The sequence below is a fragment of the Vulpes vulpes genome, chromosome 13 (genome assembly GCF_048418805.1).
Source record: "Vulpes vulpes isolate BD-2025 chromosome 13, VulVul3, whole genome shotgun sequence".
Lineage (NCBI taxonomy): Eukaryota > Metazoa > Chordata > Mammalia > Carnivora > Canidae > Vulpes > Vulpes vulpes.
This window is the reverse complement of record NC_132792.1, coordinates 5,659,988-5,675,514: the sequence shown is the minus strand read 5'-3', so window position 1 is coordinate 5,675,514 and position 15,527 is coordinate 5,659,988. Positions and strand designations below refer to the sequence as shown.

The window sequence follows — 15,527 nt, the reverse complement described above, 5'->3', positions numbered from 1 at the left end:
TATCTTCTGCAACAGGCTCTTGTCCAGATCAATTTCTTGCCTTCAGTTTCCCACCCTCCCAGCCAGACTGTTGTAGTCTAGGAGTTTCAAACTCATTATTGCATAGTTTGCTTTTTAAATTTGTTTTGTCATCTACCCACCCAAAGAATAGATTCCAGCCTTGAGCAAATAGAGATAGAAAATGTAGATTGTTTCACATTGTACATTATTTGTGTATGCCTGCATGTATGGATTTTGCCCATATCATCTTCTGGAGAAGTTCTTTATACACTCCATTGATTTTTAGAGTTGCTGATGCCTAAATAAGTTGAGCTGTTTGCCATTTGGAAGTAGATACTATTTAAAATTACAATCGATGTGGCAACACCAAATAATCTCCACTGCTACCAATAATGCTTAGTGATTCGTGGTTGGCAAATTAATAAACTTAAATAATTATATTTATCTGTAGCTTTAATAGGTCACAATAATTCGTGCAGCAAAGAAAATCAATAAAAACTGTGTTGACTACTGCCATTTGATTTGGCATAAAATAAACTTTAATTCCACAAATATTTCTTGAGAATCTGTTATGTAGGAAAAATGATGAATCAAATATGGGTCCCAATTACTCTCAAAGGATTGCTCCTCTAATAGGAGAAACAAAGTACATTTCAGTAAATAATGCAGGGTATATACTGAATTACCATAAGAGAGATAGACAGACGCTCCAAGAATTTAAAGAGAGAAATTTGGAGAAAGAATTACAGATGGAATTAAATTTAGTCCTTAAGCGTAAGTTCAAAATGTTAACAAGTAGAGATCAGAGAGCTGGGCAGAGTAACTGTTGGGCCAGAATGATTTAATTATGGGGAAGAGTAGGTTGTAGCAGTCACTGGAATGGTGACAACTAGTCTGGAAAGCCTCTAGTGTTATACTTGGGCATCAGAATTTTATATGAGGGAGGGAGCCCTGGCACGGAGATGATCACACAACTAGAATATATACTGGAAGGTGCCCTGTGGATGGTCTCCTTTTCTGAAATTCCTCTTAAAGTTTAGGAATGATTGATTTAAACCCAAGTTTGAAATTACTTATTCTTAAGAAATTCATCTATGTAGAGGTGATTATCAGAACCATGAAAGTTATCGTCAGTAACCCAAAGCTTGACTCAGTTGATAGCTCTGCCAGGAAACAAGCATAGTTCTGAAGCACCCACTCCATTTCATGTGGATGCCATGGTCCTGAGTCTGTTACTAGGTTTACTGTTGTTTCGAGTTTGGCATTTATGACATTGGTTTTACTTCAAATAAGATCAGTATTCTGAATACCAACTAAAATGTGGATTTATTTAACTACTGGGTTAGTGGTTAAGTTATTGGAATCTAAAATGGCCCATGGAGCTAAAAAAAAGTGGTGATCTGGTCTTTTCCTTTCAAGTGAAGGCCGGTAAGACAGATCTCATTTACTCTTTCCTTTCCATTCTTGCCCTTGGGCAGGGATCAGAGTGTGGAGATCATGAACAAAATGTTTTTTCTGAGGGTTTAATTCTCTTTCCCTGGTAAGGTGAAGGCAAATGGTTGGGTGATGTTTTCCAAAGAGGGATGTATGCACAACAGTATATTTGGTGTTAGAAACGCTTGGTAGAAGTTCTGTTGCAAAGTATATGCATAGTTTATGGTTTTCTACGTGTCAGAATCTTACATGTACTAATTTAATCTTCACAGCTGTAGGAGGCAATGATTATCTCTTGTTCACATATGAAAAAACTAAAGAATAGAGAAGTAACTTGCTAAGGATTATATAGTTACTAAGTAACAGGGGTTTGAATCCCAGAAATCTGGCTCCAGAATCCATGCTGTTAATTCAAGAAATTAGACTTAGTATTAAGTACCTAGATGAATGCTGGTTCCATTACAGGGTTCTTGTCAGTGCCGTGCAGGTCTTCACGCTGAGACCATATCTTCTGGTAAAGGGGTGGATTCCACAGTGCGGAAGGTCTCAATTTGCTTTCAGTACATTAGGGCATATAGCTGCGATACGTGCCTGGTATGGATTCATGGGTTACATCAGCTAGTTTTACTTAAACTTACCTTTAAATGGACACAGATTATTGCAAAAGAAACTGTAAATTAAAGTTCTACACATACACTCAAAATGAACGAGGAGAATGGAGGTGCTGACCCTTCCCCTGTGCCTTGTCCAAAGTAAAAGCAGCTGTGATCCAGTTGGATATGACAAGAAGAGTCTTCTCAAACTGGAACTATATTTCCCTATGTCCAGTATCATTAATGATGAATCTTTTGCCCTAAGTATTGAAATATTACCCCATGATAGATACAGATACAGAATGAAAATAAATGAGTTTATCCCTACATGTAAAAATACACGTACTTACATACACCATTTTACGTGTGTGTGTATTTATATATGTCTGTGAGAAGTGTAGGAGCCAGTGGTGGGGTAATTCTTTGCTGCCTAATGGAAGGTCTTGGCGAACTTGAGTCAGTGACCCAAGGGTGCATTTGCATTTGCCTTCACTGGTGACCAGCTCCCTTTGGCCTCCTTCCCCTGTTACATCTTCTTAACTTTTAAATTAATGAGATATATACTTCATACTGTATCCAAGCATTAAAAAATTCTCTATATCCTCTTTTGTATCTTGTATCCTTCTTCAGACCCATCTCTGTATTACTAAACTACCCTGTGGGTAGTTTAGTAATAACAGTATCCTGTTATTTTGTAGTTTTTCTTGGATGTCTTTTTAAGCATTTTAATGAACATTTAGATATAGACACTCAGTTACAAGATGCTGTTGGCCAGTTAGGACCCATATACCAGAAATGTGCTGCCTTCCATCTGTATGTGTGTGGCATACTCTAGGTTTTCTTTAAGTTAATTAAACTATATTAAACCCTTGGGTAGTGATGGTATACTCTGGACATTAATTTTGATTGACATTCGTCATTCACTTTGAATGCATGAGATACTGCTTGCCTGTTGTTAGAGGCTAAGTGCTGTTGTAGGCAGTTGTTGAGTTGTTGAACAGATGAATGAGACAGGGTCTCTGGCCTCAGAGAGTCACAACCCGTGTCCCCCTTAAGGAAAATACGCAGGCAGGTACACTGCTAGGCCTAGAAAAGGCTCTGATGTTTGAGACTATGAATACTTAACTTTTGCTAAATGACTGCTTAGTCTTTGTTATTTGGCTGGTGCTCTGCCCCCAGCGATCACTCCCTGCCCGACCCTTGAGTCTGTCCTGGCCTTGTGGCTCCCGTCCACTGAATGCTTACAGCAGAGCTGATGGCTTCTGGGCATGTGCTTTAAGGGGACCAGGCAGCTTCTGGTTTTCTGATCTTGGAAGCCACGTGCCAGGAAAAAGCTCTGCCACCTTGAGGCCACCATGATAAGTGGAAGCCCCGGATACCCAGGTGGGGGACACTCGATGAAACCAAGAACCGAGGACCCCAGCTATCAGCCACATCAGTGTAACAGACGTGGGAACAAGCCATCTTGGGAGTGGGTCTCCCCACAGTGCTCAGATTGCTGGATTGTGAGCAAATAAATCAATGGTTATTGTTTAAAGCCGTCAGGTTTGGGGTTAGTTTGTTATATAGCCATGGATAGATAACCAGGATAGCCTCATGGCATAACTGTTGAGTGCTGCTTTTCTCACTGCCGGGTCAGGCAGGGCGTGTGAAATGACCTCCGCCTGCAGGTGTGGGCTGCAGGCCAGGGTTTTAGGGTCAGAGTGGCAGGTCTGTGAGGAGGAGAAGGGCCATCATGGACCAAAGGGGTTGCTTTTAGCAAGTGTCAGGTTTATCCCAGGATTTCATTTGGTGACAAAATAGTAAAGTGCATTTAAGAAAAACAGCGGAGGTGTAGTGAGCATTAGAAAGTTAAGTTACGGTCAGGGAAGATCCTATAACACTGGTGTGCATGTTTGTCACAGTGAGTGGAAGGGACTCCACCACGGACAGGACTTTACGCTTTGGAATTATTTTCGTCTTGTGCCAAAGAATGCCATATATTTGGGGTACAGCTGATACAGCTGTGTCTTTCTCAGAATAAAGTGACAACAGCCAGGAGGCTAGAGGCCTGGACCCACCGCTCATGAGCTTATTCTTTTCCTTCTGTTGATTCAGTACTTTGCTGTTGTTGTTGTTAAGCATTACTATGTGTGTAGCAGTGTGTTAAGAGTGGAGATGAGGGGACTCCTGGGTGGCTCAGTGGTTGAGCATCTACCTTCTGCTTAGGGCATGATCCCAGGGTCCTGTGATGGAGTCCCACATCGGGCTCTCTGCAGGGAGCCTGCTTCTCCCTCTATGTCTCTGCCTCCTTCTCTCTGTGTCTCTCATGAATAAATACATAAAATCTTTAAAAAAAAAAAGTAGAGATGGAATTAAGATGTTGAGCTCAGAGTTGAAGAAAACACATATTCTCTTCTCAGGAATCAAGCCTAAAAGGCATCTTAAAGTATCTTAAGCTATGGCTTGGTGTCACCTGAAAGGCAGGAGGAGAAAGGGTGAGCATGGCTCAGGCTGCTGGGAGGCACCGGGAACAAGCTGTGAGCAGGGCCTTGGCACCCTGGAGCTCACTCTTCTTTCAGTGTGAAGTTTTGCCATTGTTGAAGGAGTGAGTTCACATCACAGGGAATAGTTAAGCAGTGACCACAATACAAAGGGAAAAGGAAACCATCCAGATTACATCTATATTTTAAACTCAGAATTAAATCCAGATTCTTGACTGTGGCCTAGGAGGCCCACTGGGTTTCTGTCTTTTATTGTCTTCCTTTCCAGCCCTGACTCAACTCTGCTGCCCTCAGGCTGCCAGCTTCTGGTTTCTCAGAAGCTACTTTGTGCCCAGGGCTTTTGCACTTGCTCTTTACATGGCAGGAAATACTCTGTCCCCACACCTTTGCACAGGATATGGTTGCTTTTGTCCACCTCCACAGGTGCTCACTGCAGGTTAGTCAGCGTGGTGCTTGTCACCTGGCTCTCACCACTGGAACGTGAAACTCCGCTGGGGCAGGGGCATCATCTCTTTCTGTTTTCCCCTCGGCACCCAGAGCAAGCTCACTGCTTCGCCAGTGTTGGAGTAGTAAGAACACTACCGAGGGCTAGAACCTGATCTGACTACATGTTTGGTTGCTTGTCAGTACTTTAAAAGACAAAGAAGCAAAGTGGTTTTTTATCTTTGCTCCTGCAGATGAAGCTTTTGTTCAGGCGGGTGATGAGGGCATGGGCATGAGCCATCTCAACAGTGGCTTCCCAGGGAAGTGGCCTCAGGAGTCCTCCTGTTCCTGATCTTCCCTGTGAGCATATGGGGGTCAGGGGTGGGAGTGTTGAATTCCTGCACAGAAGACCTCTAAGAGGGGCAGCTCGGGTGGCTCAGTGGTTTAGCACCACCTTCGGCCCAGGGCGTGATCCTGGAGACCCGGGATCAAGTCCCACGTTGGGCTCCCCTCATGGAGCCTGCTTCTCCCTCTGCCTGTGTCTCTTCTCTAACGCTGTGGCTTTTAGGGCTTAGTGCTCTCCTATGAGCCCTCCCCAGATAAGCAAATGCTCTTTAACTCTCCTGGCTCCCTGCAGATGCTTGAACTCTGCCCCCTGTGGTTGCTGTTTGCCCTGGGACTTGGGCTTTAGCCTGCCTTCTGCCCAGCTCTCTTCTTGCCTTAAAGGGCTAGAATAATGTTCTTCTCAGCTCTACATCTGAGCTGAAATGGGTAGTTCTTGGAACATGGTAGTTTTGAGAAACTGCAGCAAGTCCAATGGCTGAAGTCAAAAGCAGGAGGACAGTGAAGCCAGAGACGTGGGCAAAAGCCAGGGCAGGAGGGGCCTCCTGCAGGAGGTCAGGACATCGGCACTTCATTCTGAAGGTAGTTGGGACTTATATTTTAATCAGAGATGTACCAAAGTGACCTTTGTGTGAAGATTGAGGAGATAGAGGTCGATTGGGTGAAAGAATTCTCTGGTGGGCCAGGTGAGCAAGGATGGTGGCCAGGGCTTGTGATGTGACTGCAGAGAAATAGACTGTGTGAGAGACACTGAGGAAGTGAAATCAAGAAGACACAGTAAGACAACTGAGCATTCATTAAACACTGTCTTGGGGTACCTGGTGGCTCAGCCACTTACAGATCTGCCTTCAACTCAAGTCATGATTGCAGGGTCCTGGGACCGAGCCCTGCATCTGGCTCCCTGCTCAGTGGGGAGCCTGCTTCTCCCTCTCCTCCCTACTTTACTCTCGCTATCTCTGTTTCTCTCTCTCTGATAAATCAATAACATCTTTTTAAAAAATGCTCTCCTTGCACAGGTGTTGAAATAGTGAACACAAAAGTCCTCGTCACTACCCTCATGGAGTGACTGTCAGATTTCTGGCTCGAGTCAGGGCACCACCTTCAGGGCCGCTCACTGAGCTGAGGAGCTCTGGAAGTAACGCTTGTAGCTGCACTGGCACAGGGAGTTCAGTTTTAGGGTTGAGTTGGAATTCAATAAAGCATCCCTTTGTTGACTAACCAGCTTTTTGGTGAACACCAAATAAGGGGACCTTTTAGTGGAGACAGTGACATGTTCTTGAGATTCCATTGTTTATGCAATAACAAGCCTAAATGTAATTGTTGCCGGAGGAACAGGGTCTTGTCATAAATATAGTTTAAATCAAAGCCAGTCCAGAAAAGCATTTGGTCTTTACCAACACAGAACATCATTATGGGATCTTATACATTATGCAGTGAAAACTCTATGTTGGTTTACCAGCTTTGTAAAGTTTCCTATTTGCAATTGTAACATTTGTAATACGATAATATATTTGTAATATAATAATTGACATCTGGAAAAATATCATTTGTCTTTAAAATAACACTTTCACCTTTTATTCAAATCTATGCACAAATGAAATACTAATAAAAATGAAAGTTAAAATGTATTACATTCTTATTTTATGAATAGAGTTGTCTGTCAAAAAACAGATCCCGACTTAGGTTAAGGAAAATCTTTATTTGAAAGTGTTATTACAAGAGCAGGGAGGGGGACGTATAATAAGGAATAGTTCTGAGCCTGGTGAGATCAGTCAGACGGCAAAGGCTTTGCTTTTACTGGGAGCAGACAGGGCCAGCAGGGTTGGGGACGTGGGAGGAGCGGGACGGGGCGACATCGTGGGGTAGTGGATGAGCGAACGCTGGCCCTGAAGCTGGGGCCTGAAGTGGAAGGCCCTTGGAGGGTTGCCCAGGTTGCTAGTGGGTCACAGTCACGGGCCTGAGAAAAGAGAGAACTTGCCTGAAGTGTGATCAGGTCAGGTTAGTGGACATTTTGTGATTGTCAGTGGGGACAAACACATCAGCTAATGTTTCTTGGGACAAAGAATGCAGACTTAGGGGGTCTGTGTCTGGCCTTGTCGTAGGTGAATAGAGGGTCATCCACAGCTCTAAGTCACGTGGGGAGGAGTAGTTCTTTGCAGTGAGCCATTCCCAGGAATGGAAAGGGCCTGAGGTTTTCACCATCACTGTTTTTCAGGAGCATGGGCTTGGGGTAAATTCAGCATGTCCCAGTGCTAAGCACTTACCTGGTGTGCCTTAACCTTCTGATAACCCTTCAGTGTGAGGGCTCTGGTAAGCCACGACTTGGCCTCCTGAGGACTGGGAAGGCTAAGGAATAGCCCTGGTCACGCTGCCAGTTACGGAGAAGGTAGATTGTTGGGCAGAACTGAAGAAAAAGAGACCTGGGTCAATGTTTGTATGAGAAAGTGGTTAGACTACTGGAGGCTCTTCCTGGCTGATAAAACCAGGCATCTGCCCTCTCAACCTATAGCAGGCTAGAAATTTCCTGAAGGGGTTGAACAGAGAAGCTTTGGGCTCTAAGACCCAGATAGATACAACTGAGAGCCCCAGATGCCACACGGACAATGAGGGTATTATCTCCCTTAAATAAAGGTGCCGCATACCTACCAGTGGGAATCCCAGCATTCCAACAGCCAGGCTGATACCTCCTGCTGGGAGATTGGGGAATTCCTATTCAGGGTAATGCTTACCTAGGCCAAGGGAAGAGAAACATACTGATATTTGAGTAATTTATGTTGAAAAAAACTGGCCTGCCATCTTAAAGTGAATTGTCAAGTCCAGTTGTCAAATCCCATGGAGGAAAGCAGTACTTCCAGGTAATGTTTTGGAGCCTCAACCTTAAATTTTTAAAAGCAGGAAGCAAGGGATTACTGGTCACTGGAGGAAAGCCCATAATGTAGAAAGAGACAGAGACCAATTCACAAAACCTGAATTTGTTGGAAGAAGTAGATATTATAAACTCCAAGTTGGGGCAGGGTTGGGAGGGCACTTCCATGAATATCCTCAGAGATATAAGAATTTATGTCACCTCCATAAAATATTTTTAAAGTGCTATAAAAAAGAACAAATATAAGAAAATACTATTAGTAGTTAAACATTTGATAGCAGAAGTAAAGAAAAAAAATCAATAGATATGTAGGAAATATACTTAAATCTCCCAGAAAGTAAAATAGAGTGAGAAGGTGAAAGAGAAAGAAGAAAAGTAAGAGAAATTTAGAGTTCCAACTCAGGAGGTCCCAATAGCCAAATAATAGAATTTCCAGGAAGATAAAGCAGAGAAAATCAGGAACCAAGAATAAGGTAGAGATGGGTGGGAGGAAACACTGATTTTTTTTTTCTCCTATGTTGTATTATTTGCTATTGTTAACTCTATACGTATCATTTCTATATTTTTAAAAAGTAATCAACTTAACATTAAATTTTCAAAACAAAAAATACATGTGAAGGTTAAAAATACTATAGATATTGGAGTTTTCGTTGAAGACAAAAGTAGCCAAGGAAAAAATACCATTTTGATTTTTAAAAAGTTCATATTTTAAGAAAATTTCTTCAATTACCATGGAGAAATTGAGGAACAGTTTTCTTTTAAAAACAGCAACAGCACAGCAGTGGCATAGATCATGGAGGATTGCTGATACCAAAAGAGCAGCTGTATAAGTTTGTAATCAGGAATTTTGCCAAAGAGAGAACAGTGTTTCTCCTGGTCAATAGGGCTGACTTTCTTTCTGTGAACAAAAAGTATTCATGACTTACCTTAATTATGGTAAGGCTTTTAAAAGTTGTGTGAAATTCATAATAATAATCCTTTCATTCAAGATATATTTATTGTCTATTCTGTGCTAAGCATTGTTCTGATTTATTTATATGGACCCATTTAATCCCCCTCACAGCCTTATGGGGGTAGGTTGTTGTCTTTCGCCGTTCTCATTTTACAGACGAGCCCATGGTACAGAGAGGTCAGGTAATCCCGTTACAAGCTGGGTTACTCAGTTGGTAAGTGGAAAAGCCAGGTTTTAAAATCATGGCAATGTCGCCTCAGAGTCCCATACCCTTTATGAATTCATTTCTGCTCTGCTTGTTAAATAAAGAACCCTAAGAATTAAGACTAAATAATTTGTCAACATTTCCATACCTAGTTATTTTAGAAGAGATGCTTGAGAACTCATCTAGGCCAGTGTGCTTCCTGGTTGACTCACTAAGGCTTGAGTGCTGACCTAGGTGGAAGGACCCAGATATTCCATAATGACCAGCCTAGAGCACATTACATCTTCCACACCAGTATCCTCATCCTAACCGTGTTCAGGGTTGATGTCGAATGTGTGTTAAAATTGTCAGGAATAGCAACCTCTGCATTCTGGGAATAAGCTTAATTTATAATTTGTGAAATCTAGCTGTCATTGAAATGATTGGTTTTTACTTTATAATGTTTAGCCCTGTTTTATGTGACTTGTGGAAAACTGTACTGTGTGATACATAAAGCAGGAATTTAAGTTTTTGCCATTAACCAGTGATGTGTAGCATACTATAGTGTTTGCTGGCATTCAAGATTGATAAATTCCTTTCAGATATGAATGTTACAAATTTGGTTTGTTTGTTTTTTTCCCTAGTTCAACTTTGTGGGGAAACTTTTGGGTCCCCGTGGCAATTCTCTGAAGCGTTTACAAGAAGAAACCTTGACAAAAATGTCCATCCTTGGGAAAGGTTCCATGCGAGACAAAGCAAAGGTAACATTCATCATAGACCATGGCTACTTTGGAGACAAGTTATCTGATGTACTCTTAGATTATCCATTGTATTAACATAAATTATGTAAGAGCTAGCTAGGGTCGCAAATGACGTTATATGATAATGTTCTATAAGGCAATGAGTTTGTAGTCCTGTGTGGAAAAGTGAGTCACTTGGGCCAGTTTCAGATTATATGATGTCATACACTGTACGTCTGTAACTATTGCCTTCATTTGTAAAATGAAATAGCAGTGCCTGTGGTTTCAACTGTAGAAGCAATACCTTATAGCAAGCACAGCAATACCAAAATTACCACAAAGAGAAATAAAAGTTATCCGCGGTCTCATTGACACTGTTTGCATCTTAGATGAGTTCCTGGGGGCCTTTTTTCTATGCCTTTATTTCAAATAGTTGAGTTTATATAATATACACTCTGATTTGCTCCTTTTGCCCTTCATTTGATACCCTTTACATTTTGTCAAATGAAAATTGATTTGAAATGTTTTAATAATGGCTTAGGATTCTAACACACAGTTGTTCTACTTGGCTGTATTCCCTCCAACTGCCTCTTTTTTTTTTTTTTAATAAGCTAAAATTACTGTTATTTTTATTGATCACTTTCTTAAATATACCACTTCTGGAAGAGATTTTCACATTTCATAATGTGCCATCACTCACATTGTTCTCCATTGTCATTTGGTTGCTCTGTCACTGTGAAAAGACTGATGTTACTGGAAACCAAACCCACATTCAGTGGTCACTTTCCATGAAATGTTGAACAATGATTGTGTCAGACAAGAAAGTTATTTAGACAAAATCCAGCCTCCTCTCGAAAAAGTCCATCTAAACAAAGGCTTTTATAATAAAAAATGGCTGCCGTTTGTCGAACAGCCACTGTGAGTGCATTACTCTGTGTTATCCTTGGAAAAATGATGAAAGATACATAATATTTTCCATGTGAAAAAATGAGATTTAGACAACCTGAGTATATTATCTGGGTTAATCAGGGAAGTTAAATTATTTGATTAGAACAGGGCTACGTATCACACTCATAGGGAAGGCTGTTTAAAAATATAGATTCCCATACAACATTTTTAGGATAGAATCTCAAAATGTATTTTCAGTGGGTGTGAAATGATTCTAATGCGTGGCCAGGTTAGGTTAGCAAGCATTGCTGTCTCAAATGGTGTTACTTTTGATTCTCTGACTCATCTCTTCTGGCAGTTGGAGGAAATGGAATCATATATTGCTCAGTTGGTCAGAAATTTTGTGTATCTTCTAGGAAAATGACCCATCCTTCCTGATAGCTTAATAAGGTCTTCAGTAAGGTCATCTGGTCACCAGGCACATGATATGACCAGTGAAATTCATCAACATACTGTTTATTTTGTTTGTTATTTTGTTGTTAAGGGAGTTGCTTTGGTTAGAAGCAACATTTCGTGGCATATAGTGGCAGGGATGAGGACATCCACAGATAGAGGAAGCAGGGAAGGCAAGTCTTTAGCTAGATTGTATGTCCAAGTAATAGCAAGTGCCTAGCTATCCCCTTAATGAAAAGGATTCTAAATATTATCACTTTGCTCTTAGCACTTGGTGTTTTTTCCAGATTATGTTGTCATTTTTTAAAAGATTTTTATTCATTTATTCATGAGAGACAGAGAGCGAGAGAGAGAGAGAGGCAGAGACACAGGCAGAGGAAAAAGCAGGCTCCACGCAGGGAGCCTGACATGGGACTCGATCCCAGGTCTCCAGGGTCATGCCCTGGGCTGAAGGCGGCGCTAAACCGCTGAGCCATCCAGGCTGCCCTGTGTTGTCATTTTTAAGGGCTGTCCCTGCGTTGACATATTGGGCATTGAGCAGTGCAGTAGCCGAGAATCCTTTTTGAGGGGAGTCTGACGTGAAGTAATATATGACCTTTCTGCCTGTCACCATAGATGCTTTGTTCGAGTTCCTTGAGTAGCACTGAGGTGGCTGGGGAATGAGGTGCTTTGACATCTTCTCAAATGAGTCCCTTTGTCTACCTGGTCACCGAGCGCCTGTTCCTCATGGCGTGGGGCACCCCCTTGTCTTAGGCACTCCATAGGCTGCTTTCTTAGTCCACTTACCAGCCCTTTATTAATCCTCTCATTCTCTGCCCTTGACCATGTGGGTCTGAGAATCAATACAGGGACTCTGTAAGTAGCTGATCATTTCCATTCCATCAAGACACCCAGAAACTGGGGAAGTAGCATACATTTTGGGGTTACAGTCTGTTGAGCCTGCTGTGAAGGGATAGGATCAGAAGTCTTTTATCTCTTGACTCTGTAGACCCCCCGTCATCAGTGGCCCTCAATAGAGCAGCATTTGCTCAGAGTCAAGTTTGCTCATCCTCAGGCTTTCTGGGCATTTCTTCTTCTCAGTGTATAGTCGCTCCGGTAAAAGGCCCCAGATCCTTGTTGGGAGGGCAAGGCGGAAGTGTTACATGGACACAAAGAGGTGTTCACAGTTATCCCTAGCTTCCTTACTCTCTGCATCCATAGGGCAAGCTAGGGTCTGGTCCTAGGCCAGGAGGTGATCCAGAGAATCAGTAAGAAAGCATGAGAATTGGGGCACCTGGGGGGCTCAGTTGATTAAGTGTCTGCCTTTGGCTTAGGTCATTGGTCCCAAGGCCCTGGGATCAAGTTCCAAGTCAGATCCCCTGCTCCATGGGGAGCCTACTTCTCCCTCTCCCTCTGCCCCTCCCCACCCACTTGTGCATGCACACATGCTCACTCTCTCTGCTCTCTCGCTCTCTCAAATAAATAAAATCTTAAAAAAATAAAAATAAATAAATAGCCTGAGAATTGTCATCGAACTACCTTGGCTATTCAAAACACGGTGGGAAAAGACTTACCAGGCAGGTTTCTGTCAATGTAGATGTCCCAGTAGGGCTTTAACATTTGAACACTAAGGGTTATTTGAATCCTCCCAGGTATTGCCAATCCATTCTCAGAACTTCACTGTTCTTCAGACATTTTCCTAAATCTCACAGCAGTGGTGGTGGGCAGTCCGTATTGTCATTCAGCAGCACACAGGCTTCAACTCTGCATCTGTTGGCTCCATCAGCCTGTGGCCATAAACAGTAAACTTTTTAGGCTACTTCTGGCTCTTTGAGATTTACCCTCATAATGTCAGGTCTTGAGTCTGTCATTGAATTTTTAAAACTCTTCAGTACAGTAAGCAACAACTCCACCTGCCTTGTTTTCCTCTGGCCCATCATACTGGGTGCTGGCCTCTGCCACACATAGCCATCAGTTCCACCTTCAGAAGCATTTCACTGATGTCACCACAGGTGGTAATTCAAGCAACAGGTTTGCTACATAAATGGGTGCCACTGGTAGACATCCCATCTTCTGTACTGCAGATGGGTCCTCGCCCCCGAACTCTTGAATGCTGATTTCTGTCAATCCTTGCAGTCTGCAGATATTCTCAATTAATAATGTTTATTTCTAAAGAGATTTCCATTACTTAGTATTAAAATCTCATCTTTTAGCTTTTCAAAGTGTTCACTATCTAAATTCTAATGAGACCATAATTCATTTTATTCTTGTATTTTCTGCATTGATGAAATTATGGGAGTCATTACTGACTTGTATCAGCTGGTTATGTAGCATAATAATCACTATAATGCTATGGTCTGTTAAGCCTTCAGTTTGTGCCAAGCATGCTCGCTGTTTTATCTTCTATATTATGGAATAGTACAATAATTAATGCTGTATTCATTATTTATTGAGTGTTTATTATGTACTATGCATAATTCTGAAGACTTTTTGTGTCTTTAAACATGAAACTTCGTTTTTACTACAACTCCTTTATATTACTAATAACTTCTAATTACTATTCTGATAACTCCTTTATTATGACAACAACCCTAAGAACAGTAGATACTATACTGTTATTCTGCTCTTAAAATCACCTTCAAGATGATAAAGTGACCTGTCTGAAATTATAAAGTAAATGTTGATTTGGGCATTTGAAAGTGGAACAAAGTCTGTGTTCTTCCCCAAACACCATGCTGCCTGTCCCCATTAGCCCAGGACACAAGCTGGGGAAGCGCCTCGCTCTGTGGAGGTGTGTGGCAGCAGGCTGGGATGAGAAAGCCTCTATTCTTTTTTTTTTTTTTTTTTTTTAAGATTTTTAAAAAAATTATTCATGAGAGACAGAGAGAGAGAGAGAGAGAGAGGCAGAGACACAGGCAGACTCCATGGAAGGAGCCCAATATGGGACTCGATCCCAGGACTCCAGGACCATGCCCTGGGCTGAAGGCAGGTGTTAAACCGCTGAGCCACCCAGGGATCCCCGAAAGCCTCTATTCTATTTCCATCTGGGGTAGCAGTGGCAGGGCTGCGCTGTGAGTCATGGTTACGGACTCTCATTAGTGTCGTTACTGTGATACTGTAGTAGGATAAGGTGCAATGTTTATGTCAGTAATTCATACTTTCAAAAGTGAACTGTTGAACATGAAATTCAGTGTTTAAAACTTCAGCTATGAAAGGCAGAGTATCAGACCAAGTGATGGAAAGTGTTCTGATGAGAACAAATTGTCTACAGTTGGCCTGAAAGAATCATGCTTTATATATGTGAAGGAAATACAGAGGATGTTGTGGAGGTTTATATTTGCTCTCCTTGCTTCAAACATTTTCCTCCTTTCCGTACAGTTTCTGACCTACTTTCCGTAAATGGGAAGGGAACGAGCACTTACTGAGTCCTGCCCCATGTAAGGCAGTGCGCTGGGCAGTATGTACACGACCTCCTTTGCCAGCCATTTACATAACGTTGGTCCTTTTACTCTTCTCAGTGCTCCTGCATTAATATACTTATGTTAACACCAAATTGATTTTGCAGATTAAGGGTTGGATTACATTTTATCTGTCTAAACACACACACCTCGTGCTGGCATGGCTAATATTTGGGTATATCTACCCAGAACCCCATGTCCTTGTCATGGTGGAGATCTCTCTTTTCTTTGTAAGAAATCAAAGTAGTGAAGTAACAAAAGTTGAAGTTTTAAACGCTGGAGTCAAGAGTGCTTGTGCCTCTTTGACCTCTTGGCTTGTGGTGGAATTAAAGTGTTGCTGCCAGGAGTTCAAGGGGTTGGTATTTTGGAGAGGCTTGGAAGGTGTCCCCCATTTTGGAAATCACTCTACTCATCTTAATCTGTCTTATTTGAATGTTGGAAAAAAAAAAGACTTTAAAAGACCCAGATTCTATCATTTGCCACTATAATGAATGCTAGTTAGGAAAAGATAACGGACCAAACTTATTTGTGTCTTGTTGACAGAGCTAGGTTTTTTTCCTCCTATTTTTCCCCCAAATTTTATTCTGTAAACAAACAAAAAAAAGTTTTTAATGTGTATCATAATTATGTAAAGTCATATAATAAAATCTTTCATTTATTTTATTCACTGTTATTCCTCAGATACTGTGCCTGACATGTAGAAATGTTTTTTTGAATCAGTAGATGAATGAG

The 15,527-nt window shown here is 41.7% G+C and overlaps 1 protein-coding gene across 18 annotated transcripts in view; it reads left to right on the top strand.

Moving 5' to 3' along the window:
- The window catches only part of KHDRBS3 (KH RNA binding domain containing, signal transduction associated 3), a 184,390-nt gene that overhangs the window by 71,824 nt on the left and 97,039 nt on the right, over positions 1-15,527 (top strand). For all 18 annotated transcript variants that reach the window (XR_011996494.1, XR_011996496.1, XR_011996497.1 and 15 more), the window contains exon 3: positions 9,922-10,038. Coding sequence is in view for 11 of the 18 variants with exons in the window: in XM_072733870.1 (XP_072589971.1) it covers positions 9,922-10,038 (117 nt within the window). In the remaining 7 variants the exon portion in view is untranslated. The remainder of the gene's footprint in view (positions 1-9,921; positions 10,039-15,527) is intronic.